Source organism: Lithobates pipiens, unplaced genomic scaffold, assembly GCF_037356315.1.
Source record: "Lithobates pipiens isolate NorthernLeopardFrog02 unplaced genomic scaffold, aLitPip1_a1.2 Scaffold_8, whole genome shotgun sequence".
In the NCBI taxonomy this organism is placed as follows: domain Eukaryota; kingdom Metazoa; phylum Chordata; class Amphibia; order Anura; family Ranidae; genus Lithobates; species Lithobates pipiens.
The window spans coordinates 44399885-44416855 of record NW_027507903.1 but is presented as its reverse complement, the minus strand read 5'-3'; the positions used below and the strand labels follow the sequence as shown (position 1 = coordinate 44416855).

General features: G+C 42.7%; 1 protein-coding gene across 4 annotated transcripts in view; it reads left to right on the top strand.

Moving 5' to 3' along the window:
* Nucleotides 1–16971, top strand: part of ARNT2 (aryl hydrocarbon receptor nuclear translocator 2) — a 178637-nt gene that overhangs the window by 69037 nt on the left and 92629 nt on the right. For all 4 annotated transcript variants that reach the window (XM_077472073.1, XM_077472074.1, XM_077472076.1 and 1 more), the window contains one exon: nucleotides 3938–4151. In XM_077472073.1, the coding sequence (XP_077328199.1) occupies nucleotides 3938–4151 (214 nt within the window). The remainder of the gene's footprint in view (nucleotides 1–3937; nucleotides 4152–16971) is intronic.

Here is a 16971-nt window from a genome sequence, read left to right as displayed (position 1 = left end):
GAAAAAAGGACCACCGACAACGCCTGGAATATGGGAGCCTATGGGTGACATCATCACTCCTGGAATTCCCAGTTGTTGGCAAGTGCTCCCTCTTCTCCCCTGCAGCCACCGCTCACTGATACAGAAAATCAGATGACTGTGCCAGAGTAAAGATAGATAGGTATAGAGATCTTTTTTTACTTGGGTTAGGCAGAATAGATAACATAAAGAGGGTGGAAAAATTTTTTAAGCATAGTTAGTGTTAGGCTGGAATTCCACTTTAAAGTTTATATGAGTCTCCTACATAAACCTCATGATTGTAACAGTAGGCATGTACAAATACACTATATTGTCAAAAGTATTGGGATACCTGCTTTAACATGCACATAAACTTTAATGGCATTCCAGTCTTAGTCTGTAGGGTTCAATATTGAGTTGGCTCACCCTTTGCAGCTATAACAGCTTCAACTCTTTTGGGAAGACTGTCCACAAGGTTTAGGAGTGTGTCTATAGGAATGTTTGACCATTCTTCCAGAAGCGCATTTGTGAGGTCAGGTACTGATGTTGGACGAGAAGGCCTGACTCCCAGTCAATGCTATAATTCATGCCAAAGACGTTCTATCGGGTTGAGGGCAGGACTCTGTGTAGGCCAGTCAAGTTCCTCCACCCCAAACTCGCTCATTCATGTCTTTATGGACCTTGCTTTGTGCACTGGTGCACAGTCACGCTGGAACAGGAAGGGGCCAACCCCAAACTGTTCCCACAAAGCTGGGATCATGAAATTGTCCAAAATGTCTTGGTATGCTGACGCCTTAAAATTCCCCTTCACTGGAAGTAAAGGACAAAGCTCAACCCCTAAAAAACAACCCCCCCCATAATACCCCCTCCATCAAATGATTTGGACCAGTGTACAGAGCAAGGTTCATAAAGACACGGGTGAGCGAGTTAGGGGTGGATGAACTTGACTGGCCTGCAAAGAATCCTGACATCAACCCAATAGAACATCTTTGGGATGAATTAGAGTGGAGATTGCGAGCCAGGCCTTCTTATCCACATCAGGGCCTGACTTCACAAATGTTCTTCTGGAACAATAGTCAAACATTCCCATAGACACACTCCTAAACCTTGTGGCCAGCCTTCCCAGAAGAGTTGAAGCTGTTATAGCTGCAAAGGGTGGGCCAACTCAATATTGAACGCTATGGACTAAGACTAGGATGCCATTAAAGTTCATATGTGTGTATGTTAAGGCAGGTGTCCCAATACTTTTGACAATATCGTGTATGTACTTATATACATATATATTTGTACAATATATGTGTATTCTGTATTGTTTAAAGAAATCTGTGTTGTGAAAAAATGAAGGCTGCCATTTCTGAGCTCCTGAAAAGTCTAGTTGTCTGGAGTTGCCCGATTTCGAAAGAAGCTCAGCAATGGCAGCCTATAGGTTTCTATCAGTTCAGGTTTCCTTTAAAGTGAGTTTGCTGTGAAGCAAAATGTCCAAGCAAGAAGCCTGAAATGGCAGCTGTCATTCTACAGACCCCAGGTTGCATACTAGTTCAGAGGCAGTGATACGACTTGAAGTGAAGCTGAACAGATTCATTGTCGCTGCCTCTGAGTTAGTGTTTGGTCTGAGAGGATAGCAGCTTCCATCTGAGGCTTCTCGCACAGGTGTTTTGGCTCATGAAAAGGGTGCCTTTATTTATCCATCCAGTATACAAACATCAAAATAAAAGAAATTAGATATGTGCCATTTGCTGTAACTAGAATTATTTTAGCCATGTGATTGGTATTTTCACCTGTCTTGTCTGCACATAAGTGCAGTTCTGTGACATGCTATAAAATGTACATTACCAAAACGCACATTAATGTGGTGCAGCTGTGCCGTAATTTTGAATGGCAACCCAAAACACATACCAAGCAAAATGCAATGTACATTTGTTTCTGCACAAATGTTAACCAGCTGTGCATTGTGGTGCAATGCATTATGGGAAAAAACGGTGGAGCTGCGTTAGAACTTGCATGGAACGGCATTGGCAGCCCATTCGGAAAAAATGGGCGGCCTTAACAACATAGCGCACATAAAGGGGAAGTTCCGCTAATCTGATCCCTCCCCCCCTCCGGTGCCACAATTGGCACCTTTCAGGGTGGAGGGGGGTGCAGTTACCTGGATAATCCAGGTATCTGCACCCACTTCCGGGCAGACTGCCGCAGACCCCTGCAGACTCCCCGCCCCCCCGTTGTGTTCTGGGAAACACACAGTTCCCAGGACACAGCGGGGACCAGAAGAGACGCGCAGCGCGACTCGCGCATGCGCAGTAGGGAACCGGGCAGTGAAGCCGCAATGCTTAACTTCCCGATTCCCTGACAGAGGATGTCATCTGCCGCCGACATCGCTGGACCCTGGGACAGGTAAGTGTGATTTTATTAAAAGTCAGCAGCTACAATATTAGCTGCTGGCTTTTAATATTTTTTTTTTAGGTGCAGAACCACTGTAAAGAGTAACTCCACTTTTGGTAAGAAAAATAAACATTTCCCTCTGGGTGATCTATGTATATTACAAGGATTTTAAAGCGGTTGTACACCCTGTACAACCACTTTTGCCTACAGGTAAGCCTATATTAAGGCTTACCTGTAGGTGCTGGAAATATCTCTTAAACCTCCACGGTTTAGGAGATATTTACAATAAAGCCGTGCGCCGAAGTCTACGGCTCATGCGCACTTTAGAAAGAGTAGCTTGTGCCGTTTCTAAAGGGATAATGCCATGACTGGCGGTTCCCACGCGCATGTGCGGGAGTGATGTCGCGCGACTCTGGCTCTGTGACAGTCACAGAGCCGGAGTTCGCGGCCCCGGAAGGAAGAGGGGTGAAGATGGACACTCGCTGCTAGTGGGGAATTTATATGGGAGTGATTTTATAATTACCAATCAGCTGCTGCACCCGCAGGGCTGTAATGAGGAAAGTTGCAGGGTCTGCATCCCTTTAGATGTGATTACCCTTTGGGAGTTTCTCACCAAAAATGACATTTTTATTGCAGGGGATACCAAATATCTGACTTGTATCTTAGTGCAGACTCCTGGGAAAATCAGTAAGATAATCACACTAGCAGGAAATTACATTTTTAGGGGGCGTTCTGTACACCCTCTGTGTACAGAATGCCTTCCGGGTTGCCATGTTGCATTTTACAGAAAATTACAGCACTGCAGATTGAAAAGGAAAGGTAATTTTTAAACACATTCAATTACAATATTACTTGATTCACAATTGTAAATGCTATATTATTTGCTTTATTATGCTATATTATTATTATAATTTTTATTTATTTTTTGCTATTTTTTTTTCCACAAAAGTGGAGTTGCCCTTTACAAAAAGGGCTTCATAGAAAGAAAATTACTTGTTAAGAAACTTCATGATGACAATTAGTACAGAGCTCTTCCACCACACTTAGGCCCCTTTCAAATGAGCAGACCAATCGGGTCCGCCTGTCAGTTTTTCAGGCAGACTCAATCGGACCACCCATTGTTCTCTATGGGGTGGCGACTGTCAGCGGACATATGTCCACTGTCACCCACCGGGCTTCCGATCTGATAAAAGCCGCTTAAAAAAGACTTATGGTGATACGTTCGCCATCGATCTGGTGGATCAGATCGAAATGACAATCAGATGGAAGCGGATATGCAGTCTGTTTCCATTGGACCACCCCATAGAGAAGAGCAGGCTGTGTCCGTGTCCGCTCTGCATAGCGGAGTGGACACGGACCTGTCATCCACCTGCTCAGCGGGAATCAGCGGAGATCCCGAGCTGAGCAGGCGGATCTGCTTGGAAGGATCTGCTTTAAAGGGGCCTTATTAGTACTTTTTTTGTGTGTTTATTCTACAGTCTGACCGGTAGCTGGGTTAAATTCTGGCTCTTATAAAGATGGTTCATGAACCCCTCACGTCTCTTGTTTCTCTCTTGATCAGGAACTAAAACATCTAATACTGGAAGCAGCCGATGGATTCCTGTTTGTAGTGGCAGCAGAGACTGGAAGAGTCATCTATGTATCAGACTCGGTCACTCCTGTACTCAACCAGCCTCAGTCAGAATGGTTTGGGAGTACTTTGTATGAGCAGACACACCCTGATGACATTGAGAAGCTAAGAGAGCAACTGTGCACATCGGAGAACTCCATGACAGGTTGGTTCTAATGGTGGCATCTGAGGAAATTGATGTAGACCAAAAAACATTTCAAATTGAATTATAATTTGTTTGCCCTGAACTCTGGCATTGGTATCTCAGGATTAAGGTTGCTTCATTTTGTTGATATGGCAGAAGACAAGTGCTGAAAACTGCTATTCCCTGATTTATAAAAGTGTCTGATAAAACTGTCATAACAAGTTCTCTCTTTCACTACAAGTTACACATTGGAAGGAGGAAGCCGTTTGCTTTTCCTAGAGGTTTCTCAGATAGAAATGTTAAATTTTTTTTGGCATTACTTCATAGAACTGCACAAGCCCACCACAATGTGCAATGCAATTGTTAGTAATAATAAAACAATACAGTATATTGGCAATAGCCCATTATTTGGGGTAAAAATAACACAACCACTTAATACTTTTAACTCATTAAAGGGGTTGTAAAGCTTTGTGTTTTTTCACCTTAATGCATCATATGCATTAAGGTGAAAAAACACCTTGCACTCTCAGGCCCCCCCCCAGCCCCCGTTTTACTTACCTGAGCCCCGAATCTCAGTGGGCGTGATCCCGTGTTGCTTTCCCCCAGCTCCTGTGGGCTCTTCATTGGATGATTGATAGCAGCGCAACCATTGGCTCCCGCTGCTGTCAATCAAATCAATGATGTGCCGCTCCAGGGGGTGGGGCAGAGTGATATCGGAGCGCGAACGCAAGCTAACCCCCTTGGGAGAGCGCTTCCCAGAGGGGGGTTAGCTCTTGCGCGGAGGAGCCGAGACAGCCACCGAGGGACCAAAAAAAGGCAAGGATCGGGGCCACTCTGTGCAAAACAAATTGCACAGTGGCAGTAAGTATGACATGTTTGTTATTTACAAAAAAAAAACTATACAACCCCCTTTAAGCCAAAATAAAGGCTCAGCCATAAAACTCAAGCCCCCAATAACTCAAAGCCTATAAAACATATTGTCACCTTGTGGGTGACTTTACCTCCAATACAGTAGTGCCTCTGATTAAATGTAGGGGGTGAGGGCAGGAAACTCTCTAAATCCAATGCTTCCAAGTAACGATGAGGCAAGCTAAGGAAGGAAAAGTCCCTGGCACCAGACCATTGGTCATCCTCCTGGAATTCAAAAGCTTGGTTCTTCCTTAGAGACAGCGGGCCTCCTGATAGGTTGGCCATAGTCAGATAATTGTTTTCAATCAGCCATGATCAATAATAAAAACTGAATGGATTCCCCCATCCATACAAGCTGGGTGCATGGAGGAATCCTCCCCACTGTGCTGTTGTATTCTGACAGCAGGGATTCCTCTGCTGTCAGAATACACAGATCAGCGCTGCAGCCTCTTGAATGAACATTTTACAGCAGTCCTGCTTGACAGAAGTCGATCATCAGATTGACTTCTGTCAAGCGGTAATGGGCAAGAGTCAAAATTTGGCTGTTCCTTGCTGAACTAGCTGAATTTCAATCCATCTATGGCCAGATTGAGACCCCTTCTTAGCAACAGCCTTCTACCCTGAAAAATACAACTCATATTTTTGAATTGTGAGGGACCTAGTTTTCCAATAGGACCACTACTGTGGGCCTTTCATTATAGTGACTGCAACACACTCATAATTCAAAATAGTATATTTATAGATGTCCCTCCACTTTCTAAAAGTTAAATCCTGCCTTGACGCAACATAGAGTAATCTCTATCTTTATTATCATTACTTGCAGCACTAATGGAAGTTTAAAGAGTACCAAGATCGACAGTTCAGATATAATGGATGAGGGAGGTTACTCTACTAAATTGTCCCGGAGGCATCTGAAGCCATAGTAATATTGCTGCTTTAGAAAAGGCAATAAAATTCTAGTATGTCTGTTCTTAAAACCATTTCCTCTAGTGAGGTTCTTCAAAAACTTCATGTCAAACACACCTCTAGTGAAACAAGACTCTGGCCACAGCAGCAGGAATGTACTTCCTCAGTGGTTTCCAGTCTTTTAAAAACATGTTAAACATTTATATGTGGCTACAGATCAACTTTCAAACTGTGACTTTGGTGAATCCAAGTGCAAATTGCTATGGACTTACAAGTATATTGATGTGTTAGTATATTTATTTTATGCACAGCTAGCATGTCTTAAAATTACCTGTCTAAGGAATTTCTAAGATATACAGCAGATTTTAAAGGTGAAGAATCAGCTCTGGAAGATTTGACCCCCTTCATGACCAGTCCAGGGCATTTTTTGCTATTTGGCACTGTGCTACTTTAACTTGATTGAAGCGATTGATTGAAGTGATTGCACCGCTGTACACAAATGAAATTTATATAATTATTTCACACAACTAGAGCTTTCTTTTGGTTGTATTTGATCACCACTGGGTTTTTTATTTTTTGCTATATAAATGAAAAAAATTTGGAAAAAAAATATTTTTTTTACCTTCTGCTATAAAACATATCTAAGAAATAATAAAAAAAAATTTTTTTCATTAATTGTGGCCAAAATGTATTTTGCTACATAGTTTGGATTAAAAAAAATTCCAATAAGTGTACATTGATTGGTTTGTGTGAAAGTTGTAGCGCCTACAAACTATAGTGTATCTATAGTGGATTTTCAATATTTTTTTTTATACTACTAATGGTGACGATCAATGACTTATAATAGGACTGTGATAGTGCAGCAGGAAATTTTACACTAACTGACGCTAGTGGAAACCGACTAACTGCCACTGACAGCACCAATGACACAGTGATTATACTATACAATGTCACAGTACTAATGACACCGGTCTGGAAGAGGTTAACATCTAGAGCGATCAAGGGGTTAAATATGTGCCTAACTATTTGTAATGTGTGTACAGCATACTCATTTTACTAAGAGATCTCTCCGTTTCTTAGGGTTGAGAAACTGACCGATCACTCCATCTGTACAGAGCTCTGTGTTGTTTACCAACACAGAGCTCTGGGCTGTGAATGTACACAGCTGATCAGCAGGTCCAGGCCATGAATCATTGGCCAGGAGTTGCTGACAGGCTTCTGCTGTGTGCAATCATGTATCGAGTGTCGGTTAGGGGGAGTGCATGTGCACATGCCCGAAACCCAGAAGTAGGCAGCGACATACTAGTATGCCGCTTTGCCAACAGTTGCTGCCCATGCGCAGTACATTGCGGGCTGGTGGTCGCTAAATGGTTATTAAAAAAAAAAAATCTTCATACTCATCTCTATGCTGCAGCGTCGATGTGATGCTGGCCATAGACAGTTTAAATCTTGGCCAGTGCAGCAGGAACAGTCTGAGATTCAAACCATGAATGAGCAGGCAAAATTTACCCAAGTTGATTGATCGATCAACTTGGGTACAACCAGCCTGTCGGATTTTACGTGCGATTATTGCTAACAGCTGTTACAACTGCCAACAGTAATCAGTGTGTTCTCACTTACTGCCATGGGTTACAGGAAAGAAAATAGCTCCATCTACAGTATGTCTAGCTTTTGACAGAGAACTGAGCGTTCACATGGCTGCTAATCAATCAGTTCTCGGTCTTCTCAGAGTGGAGAGAGATGACTGTCAGTCACCGCTTTTCTCTCTGAACTGCAGCACTTACTGGAGAGCCAGGCTGGGTGGATCCTGACAGTATGGAGCGGCTATGCGATGTCAGCTGATAGCGGACTATAGTACGATATAAGAGGGGTCTGGGTCACAGGAGTGCAAATGTATGTGCACTCCTGTGACCCACAAGAGAAGTACGACCAAAAAAGCTTTGGCTACACATCTCTTTTAAAGCTGAACCCTAGGCACACAGATGAAATACATACTGTGTACACGAGGTGTGACAATTTCATTCTATGAATGGACTGTTAAAAGAAAAAAGTTGGCTTACCTATACACTAGCGGCTGTTGTCACCTTCAAAGTAGGCCCCTTGTGAAGTGACACACTTTTCTAGACAACTGTGCCACTTACGGAAGCATTCCTGGAATTCGTTTTCCGGAACGCTGAGCAGTATTTTTGTCACGGTGCGCTGGTTGTCTGGAATGTCATTAAATCTGTTTCTTTTTAAGGCATTTTTAATTTTTGGAAACAGCCAAAAGTCACAGGAGAGTCAGGGGAATAAGGTGGTTGTTCAAGTTTCGGAATGGATTTCTGTACGACACTTAACGCATCATGTGCAGGAGCATTGTCGTGGTGGACAATCCACCTCAGGCCAGATTTCCGGTCTTTTCCTCTGAACAGATGTGTTTTGGCCTGCCCACTTCTTGCGTCATTGTGGACATCTTCCGGCCCCTCCTTAAACCGCCTATGCCATTCAAAAACACTTGATTTCTTTATAAAAGTTCACCATAAGCCTGTTGTAACAGAGCTAACAGTTAAGTTGCACCTTTGCCAATTTTAATGAAAAATTTGATGAATCTGCTCCAGATTCCTGTTGCTCATTTTTTGCCAACAACGCGGTGCATGCTGGGCTGCCGGCGTCAGGGGGTGGCGCCTCCAGATGATGTTGCTGGGTGGCCCCGTCCCATAGCTATTTAAGTAATGTCAAATGGCAGGGCAGGCAGAACGCAGAAGCGTCTGTGTTGAGTGGGCCTTTTTTTTTTTTTTTTTTTTTTTTTCTTTTTTAGTCTTTTGGGTCTGGCGGTGCACCAGGCATCATGATTGACAATGGATCTACATCGCGGGCCTTTTTTTTTTTTAAATTAAGGAAAACACTCAAAAACTCTTTTCCTGTCTTTATTCACTTTTTTTGTTTTTTGTGCTCACTTGTCCCCTCCCTTTCCTGACCTTCTGGCTTGCATGCTCACATAAGGATCTGGTATGGATTTGCTGTTTTTTTAAAAAATTTTATTTTTGCTGGCAACTTTTTTTTTACAGTTAGCTGACAGCTGATGACTCAATGGTTGGTAAGGACGCAGCAGTCAGCTTCCCGGCCTGCTCCTTCGCAACCAGCTATATACAGAGTTTTTATATAAAAATAAATAAATAAATAAAAAAGTGCATGGAAAATGCATGCAAAAGCGCATAAAAAACACGTGTTTTTAAACCCAAAACGCACTGAAAAACATGCCTAAAAAGTGCATTGATGGCAACTGCTTAGATGTTAACCTAGACTTAGAAAAAATGAATACATTTACTTTATTATCACTTTTGATTTTTTAAAATTGTTACAGCAGTCAGAGAGTAAAAGTAACGATTCTGAAGATTCTTAAGGATTTCTGGTATGGTCATTCATACCATTAGCAGTAACTTCTGTTCCTTCCAAACAGGGCCATCTTTAACATTGATTGGACCCTGGGCAAACATTTTCTTGGGCCCCCCTACATGCAATTTCACTCTCCACATGCTTTGAGACATACATCAAATAGCAGCTAGACTCAAAATCAGTTAATTGAATGAGATCAGGCAACAATTGCCATTTGTTGCCAGAGGTTACAGTGTATCATTACCGCTCAGTGACTGGCTGCTAGAGGTTACAGCACACATTATGGGTCACTGTTTATTTTCTAGAGGTTACAGCACATGACTTCTGCTTGTTGATTGGTTGTTAGAGATTACTGTACATCAATACTGCTCACTGCTTGGTTGCTAGAGGTTACTGGACATCTATACCCCTCACTGATTGGTTCCTAGATGTTACTGCATATCCTTACCACTCAATGATTGGTTGCTAGAGGTTACAGCACATCTCCTCACTGCATGCACACCATTGACTGGGGAGGTGAAGGGACCCATCAATAGACAGAAAACTCTTAGGAATCCTAGGACTCCTGGGATCAGTGGCAGTGCTGGGGGAGGGGGTGTTTGGATCAGTGGCAGTGGGGTGGGATGGGATTAGTTAGGAGGCAGTACACTGTGGCAAATTCTGAATCATGTAGAGCAAAGCTGTGCAGCATTAGTAACAGAACATTGAGATATCGGGACACAGCACGGGGACTAAATCTTCAAGGGATAAGGGAATTTAAACCAGGGTAGTTGGCAAGTATGAGGCAGCTGCTTTGGGCCCCACAATAATGATGGGGCCCAGGGCAGCTGCCCCTTTTGTCCTGCCTTAAAAACGGTCCTGCTTCCAAATGTTATCATTGTTTAGTTATAGGAAACCCAGATCTCTAATTATGGTCCAAATACAAAGATCCTGTATACATGTGTTTAATTGAACGTTGCTAGTTTTGATTTGGTTGGGTAATAACTGTGCCTTTCGGTGTGAGCAATTATTATCAGACAGCAATTGTATATGCTATATTATTATTTTATTTCAATTTGCTATTACTTTTCCAGGGAAGTGGAGTTACCTTTTAAGGATTTCTCAGTGTTTAAAAGGTTGAGAAAGGCTGTAAAAGTCTTAGCTGGAGCTCAGCTTTAATTTGTTAAGCTGGCCATACATGGATCAAAATTCTATCAGTTCAGCGGGGGCTGGCCAAAATTCAATCCATGTATTGGCAGGCTGGTTGTACAGAAGTCAATCAGTCAGGAAACAATAACTCAGCAGGAAGGACTCCCCCAACCACATTGATTGTGTTGATGGGGATATTGGGTAATTTTTTTTTTTTTTTTTACCAAAACCATGTAGTGCAAGGGCCTGCCTGATTACATACAAATTGAAACTCCTAAGGTTTGACCTCATATTATATGGTTTTGGTAAATCTGAAGGAAAAAATCAGCAGAAAATCTGATAGTTTGTATGGGGCTTAACACTACCACCTCTTCAGATAGATAATGCTGCTGTCCTCTGTTGCTCCTCAATCCAGAGTGAAGATAACCTATGGGCTCTTTCACACGCACGGATCTCCATCAATCCCCGCTGAGCAGGAAGATGAGAGGTCCGTATCTGCACACTGTGCAGGGACGGACCTGTCAGAGCGCCGCTCTCCCCTATGAGGGATCGGATGAAGGTGGACCGCAGAGTACATTGTCACCCAATCCGATCCTCAGACGGATGGAAAAGTAGGTTTTTCCTCCCTCACACTTTTTCGGATCGGAGCCGGTCGGATGTCAGTGGACATGTCACCGCTGACATCCGACGCTCCATAGAGGTCTATGGAGCATCCGTTCAGGTCCACCTAAAAAACTGACAGGTGGACCTGAACGGATCGTCTGTGTGAAAGAGCCCTAAAACAGGAAGTGTGTTACTGGCCAGATTACAAGGTGAAAATAAAGGAAAATGGCCTAAAAAGATACAAATGTAGTCACCATATTTAAGGCTTCTTCACACTAGCAGTTGAGGGGTGGTAAAACCCTGTGGTTGAACCTTGCTTTTACAGAAACTGAATAAAAAGCAGCACTGCTCACATGCTCCTGCTATATATATTTGCCAGTTTAACCCATTGAAAGTAATGGGGCCTTTTTGCAAGCACCCTGAAATCGTGTGCAATATACAGAGTTGCAGGACCCTAGTTCAGAGCACAATGCCTCCTCACCACCTGTCAAATGCTTTCTGAAGAGTGATCTGAATGTGGACCGCTCTTCAGAGACCACAGTAAATATAAACGAGCCATTAATGCATAAGTTCCTTTTGTAGCATGTTACACATTACACCCATATTTAGGGTATAGCATATATCACACGTTCCAGCTTTCTACTCCAGGTGTCTGTAAATGAAGAGACTATAAGTCCCGTCTGCTACTGCAGCAGATGGTTTTTCATTGAACTGCAACAGCACTAATGAACGCTCTTGTAGTTCATTCATACTTCCTCCATCTTTGTAACTGAAAGCCCCGTATGGAGGTACAGGCAAAAACCTGGCACATGTGTCTGCAAGAACCTGCAGACTCCTCTTAAATAATAAATGCACTTTTTTTTTTTTACTGCAAAACTATGTGCATTTAATAATTTTTTTTCAAAATGGTGAAATTAGCCTCTAAGGATTGGTAAGCTACAATATATTATGTTTTTGTGTCTGTATTTAATAGCGCTTTTAGGCTGCATTCACACCTGAGCGTAGCGTTTTCAAGCATTTTTTGCTGCGTTTTTTACCGCGATTTGCAGCGTTTTTTTACTGCGATTTGCATCGGTTTTTACCACGATTTGCCGTGAATTTGTGCAGGGCAAAAGGTCACCAATGTTAAAAGAAGAAAAACGCCCAAATCAGCCCGATTCATGCGACAAAAAAGGGTCCGGAACTTGTTTGAGCTTCAGACGTAGGGCTTCAGGCGACTTGGAGTGGAGATGTGAACCATCTCCATTGAGAATAATGGATTTTTTCCCCTCCAGCGTTTTGCAGCTTCAGGCGTCAAGCTACAAAACGCTCAGGTGTGAATGGGGTCTAAGTTCTCATTACAAAAACAGGCAGTGGAGCTGCAGTTTTACATGCCTAGTTGCAAGCCAGCAGCATGCTAATACACACTGGTTCTATCACAGTGGGGAGAAGTGAAATTTAGTGGAGTCAGTGGGGCAGCTCCATAACCACAAGCCAAACTATTTGCTTGTAATTGTGGCACACTATTCCTATTCAAAGTCCCCCACCGGCTGCAACCCCCCCCCCCCCCCCAAAAAAAACAGGTATTCAGAAGACAGTACCGCCTGCTAAATGCTCTGCTACTCTCTGAAAAGTGATCCACTGCGTATTGTTTCTCATAAAGTGCCACTCATGTAAACAAGCTCTTAACGTTTTAGGCTCCATTCACATTAGCACAACTGCTGCAAAGTCGCACGATTTCCAGTGTGACTTTGGAGCGTGACTTTGATGTTGCTTTCAGTGCGACTTTGATCCGACTTCACACTTAGTGGATCTAAGTCTCATCAAAAGTCGCACCAAAGTAGTGCAGGCACCTATTTTTTTAAATTGCTGCGTCTTTAAGTTGCACCTATCTGAACTGGTGCCATTGAAGAATGCAACGTATAATGCGACTTGTCATGTATAAAGTCATATGACAAGTTGCACAAATGTGAATGGAGCCTAAAAGGGCTAACTAACTCCCAATTTTTACGTAAGATTGTTCTTCCTAGTTTATATATCTGTTTACCTTCACAATCATAAAGGTTTATTCATTTCCATCCTTTGTTAATTTAAGTGTTCACCTTCCATGAACAAGACCAAACATCTGTGGGCCCTGACATGGCGTATGTATATAATCAAAAGCATTAACTTGTGGGTAGAGCCATGCCCGGTGCACTACCACAGCTTCCACCCAGCAGGTTACCTCCAGCCCCATGGTGCTCGGCAGGCTCCTGGCAGCAGACAGTTCCTGACAGTTCACACTGATCTAGGTTTAAGGTTTCACTGTTTCTTCCTGAAGTTTGTTATGGCAGATGTTTTGCTGGATCCAGATCTGATTCTCTTCAGAGTAAAATATTTATTCACCCTGCCTTGTTTTGCTTCTCTATTTAGTGGTACTCGAAAATGTTTAAAGTTCAGCAACTTTTCCCTTGGCTTTGTTTTATTTTAGTTGTAATATTTCCGAGTGTTCGAGCGCAGGAAAAAAAAAATCTTGAAAAAGTTTATTTTTCTTTTTTAGCTTGCCGAAGAAAAATTCCACAGTTTTCCTGAAAGGGCTGGGCAAAATTCCTTATCAGCTGGATGTTCTGTTGTCAGTACTCCACTTTGTGTGGATGGTGTCCCTCCTCATTAGTCACTGTGGGGTTGATTTACTAGAATTGGAGAGTGCAAAATCTGGTGCAGCTCTACATGGTAGCTAATCAACTTCCAGTTTTTTTTTTTGTTTTTTTATTTAACATGGATGGTGGAATCAGTTAGAATTTTTCTGCTTTACAATAAAAAGGGGTCAATTGTTTTGGCATAGAAGTGCAATGAGAGATAAGGGTAGAGAGGTAATGATGAATTTGGGTATAATGAAAGTGTACGGCTCACCTGTCTTGGTCTGCTCAGTTCAGATACTCCACTATCTCTCCACATACCCACACTACTTGTGCAGCCATTTATAGGAGCCCTCCTCTTTCTCCTGAGTGGAGCCCTGAACTATAACAGATATCCTTATTATGAGGCTTGTGCCCACCTATGCAATCAGGGGGCTAGTTGTCAGCAAAACTTGGACCAAGGGCTGTTTCACACCGGCAATAGGCCCGGTGGACTCCACTTTGCTGAGCAGGCGGATGACAGGTCAGTCTCTGCTTACTGTGCAGAGATGGACCTGTCAGAGCCCCGCTGTTCTCTATGGGGAGAATGGTTGAAAACGGACCACTTGTTAGTTTTCATCCGATCCACCAGACAGATGGAAAATAGGGTCTCCATCCATCTGGATTTCACAGACAGGACCGGATCGGATAGCAGCGGGTTTCAGCATGTCACTGCTGACATCCGCTGCCCAGTAGGAGTGAATGGAGGCTCTGATCAAGTCCGCCTGAAAAGCTGACAGGTGGACCTGATCGGAAAGCCAGTGTGAAAGGGATCTAAGAGCTGGAGGCTTCATTCCAATACTCTACAAAGTCTCTAAGTTTCAGGACCCTGGGCAAGATTTGACAACCCTTGAGAAAACTTAAATTTAGTTTCCTCAGTATGAAACACATCCTGGAGTTCCTCAACCTGCATGGGTGAGAACCCCAAGTGACACTAAATATTCCCTTTTAGACCAAGACACGGTTCCCTGTACATTGATCTGGCTCCAGCTTTTACCCCCTGTCTGAGCTGTGTGGGTTCCTGACAATCCACCCTGAATCTACAGTAGGTATTCTTAAGCGTTTGCACCTGTGGGCTAGTGTTCGAGCAACATGTCTCCACGCTGTAGCCGGACCTCCCTGTTTTCTGTGGTGTTTGCTGTCACTTGAGTGTACTTGTATGTTGTGTGTTTGTTCAGTCTTGCTGTTGCTCAGTGTTTTCTCTCGTGCTACGCTCTTGTATTCCCTTAGGTTTTTGTCTGTGGATCCCTTTATTTTCTGTTGCTGTGGGTGCCTTCCACAGCTTTGTTTTTTGTTGTTTTCCCTTATGCCCCTCTTCCTGCTTGCTGTGTTCTCTCTCTGATATTGCCCATCTTCCCCTGCTCTTCTGTGCTTCATGCTTCCTGCTGTATTACAGGCAAGGTGGTAATTAATTATGCACCAGCAAATTGTTTATGAGTTGTAACATTTCTGTAGACATTGGAAATAGGAAGGTTTACTTTAAGCTTCATTACATAATGGTCTTGCCAGGATGGATAAAGAGTGATGCCATGGCTGCAGATGCCCAGGGTACCAGTGACCAGAAGCCAAGCCATTTCGTCACATGAACTCTGCCAAAAATGGAGGATCAGACAGTTTAAAACTGATTTAAAGAATATGTAAACCCAACATTTCATATTGCTGATATGTGCCTGCTGTACCATGTACTTGTGTAAAAAAGTATCCTGTTCTCTTCCTTTGTGTAAAATCCCAGTTGTCCCCGCCAGCCTCTCTTCTTTCCTATTAAAAACTGACCACAATAGGCATGAGAACACAGTGTGGCCAGTTTCATAGATGTGCTAGGAACTCAGTGTGCTCTCCTCCAATGATCAGGCTTTTGCTGACACCGCCCCCCTACCCCACACAGCCATTCACTGGAAAGATCAGTGTGCTGCTGTTTCTCCTCCCCTAGCTCCTATGCAGCTGAGAACAGGGGGAATGTAATCAGTTATAAAAAGAGGAGAAGGTGCATATAATGTTTCTTATATCTATGTTTTGCCTTTTATTTCTATTTTCAAAGTGAATGGGTTGTTTTACAAGGTGAGAGTTTACAATCACTTTAAAGCAGAGCTCTGAGCCCATTGAGAAACAATTAAAAGTCAGCAGCTACAAACACTTACCTGTCCACGAATCCAAAGGTGTCTTCACCCGAGCTGATTTTTCAAGCCGTGCTGCCAGCACGGGAAATCGGCAGTGAAGCCTTGAGGCTCGGCAGCTGGATCTCTACTGCAGGCTGGACCATTGACTGAATGGCCCGGCAGCAGGGGAAGGAGCAGGGGCGCCTAACTTCAAAACCAGGTATCCGCTCCCCCCTCCAAACAAGCAGAACTTCGCTTTAATCCTTTTCTAGAATATATTTTTGTGCACTTTCTATTTAATTTTTGCTTTGTTTTATAGACATTATCATTAATATTTTTTTTCTAGATTTAATTTAGCATTCTGGTTTAAGGTTCTTAAAAAAACATTTAAAATTATCCTGCATTGAATTAAAACAAACCAATGTAATGCTAAATTCATTTTGTAGGAGGTAAAATTACCCAACCCTCCCTAAAGTAGAAAACCATACTTGTGTTTTTATACCAAAAGTAGATATATTTTATTATTAATTTACAAAAGTTTTAAAATCTTTTTTTCTATATATAATATCTAAATAAGGAGCTGCTCGTTGTGTTATAATATGACTAGTCAGTCAAGCTCCAATCACCGTCTGACATACAGTCAAGATCAAATATTGGAAACAACTTGCAATAAACTTTGATCCCAGTGTTTTCTTACATGACACAATGAATCGAAAAAATAGGAACGACAGTTTTGAGGGCCCTCGTTCTGACCACACACTTGAACCTGAAAAAGGGGGTAATATGCCTGAAACTGTTATTCATTCCTTTTTTTTTTTTCGATTCATTGTGTCATGTGTATATATACACACACACACACACACACACACACACACACACACACACACACACACACACACACACACACACACACACACACACACACACACACACACACACACACACACACACACACACACACACACACACACACACACACACATGTATACAAACACAATAAACCTTAAAGTATGGAGATCATCATGGGTTGTACATTTGCTATAACAGTAGTAGTTTTTGAGGCTGGCTGGCTAGCTGTCATTGAAACTGCCTTCCACATGATGGGGAGAAAAGAAATAAAGTTAGTAATTTTGGGAGGACGAGAAAAGTTCTCCAGGTATTGAGTACCATTTGTTCCCACATAAAGTA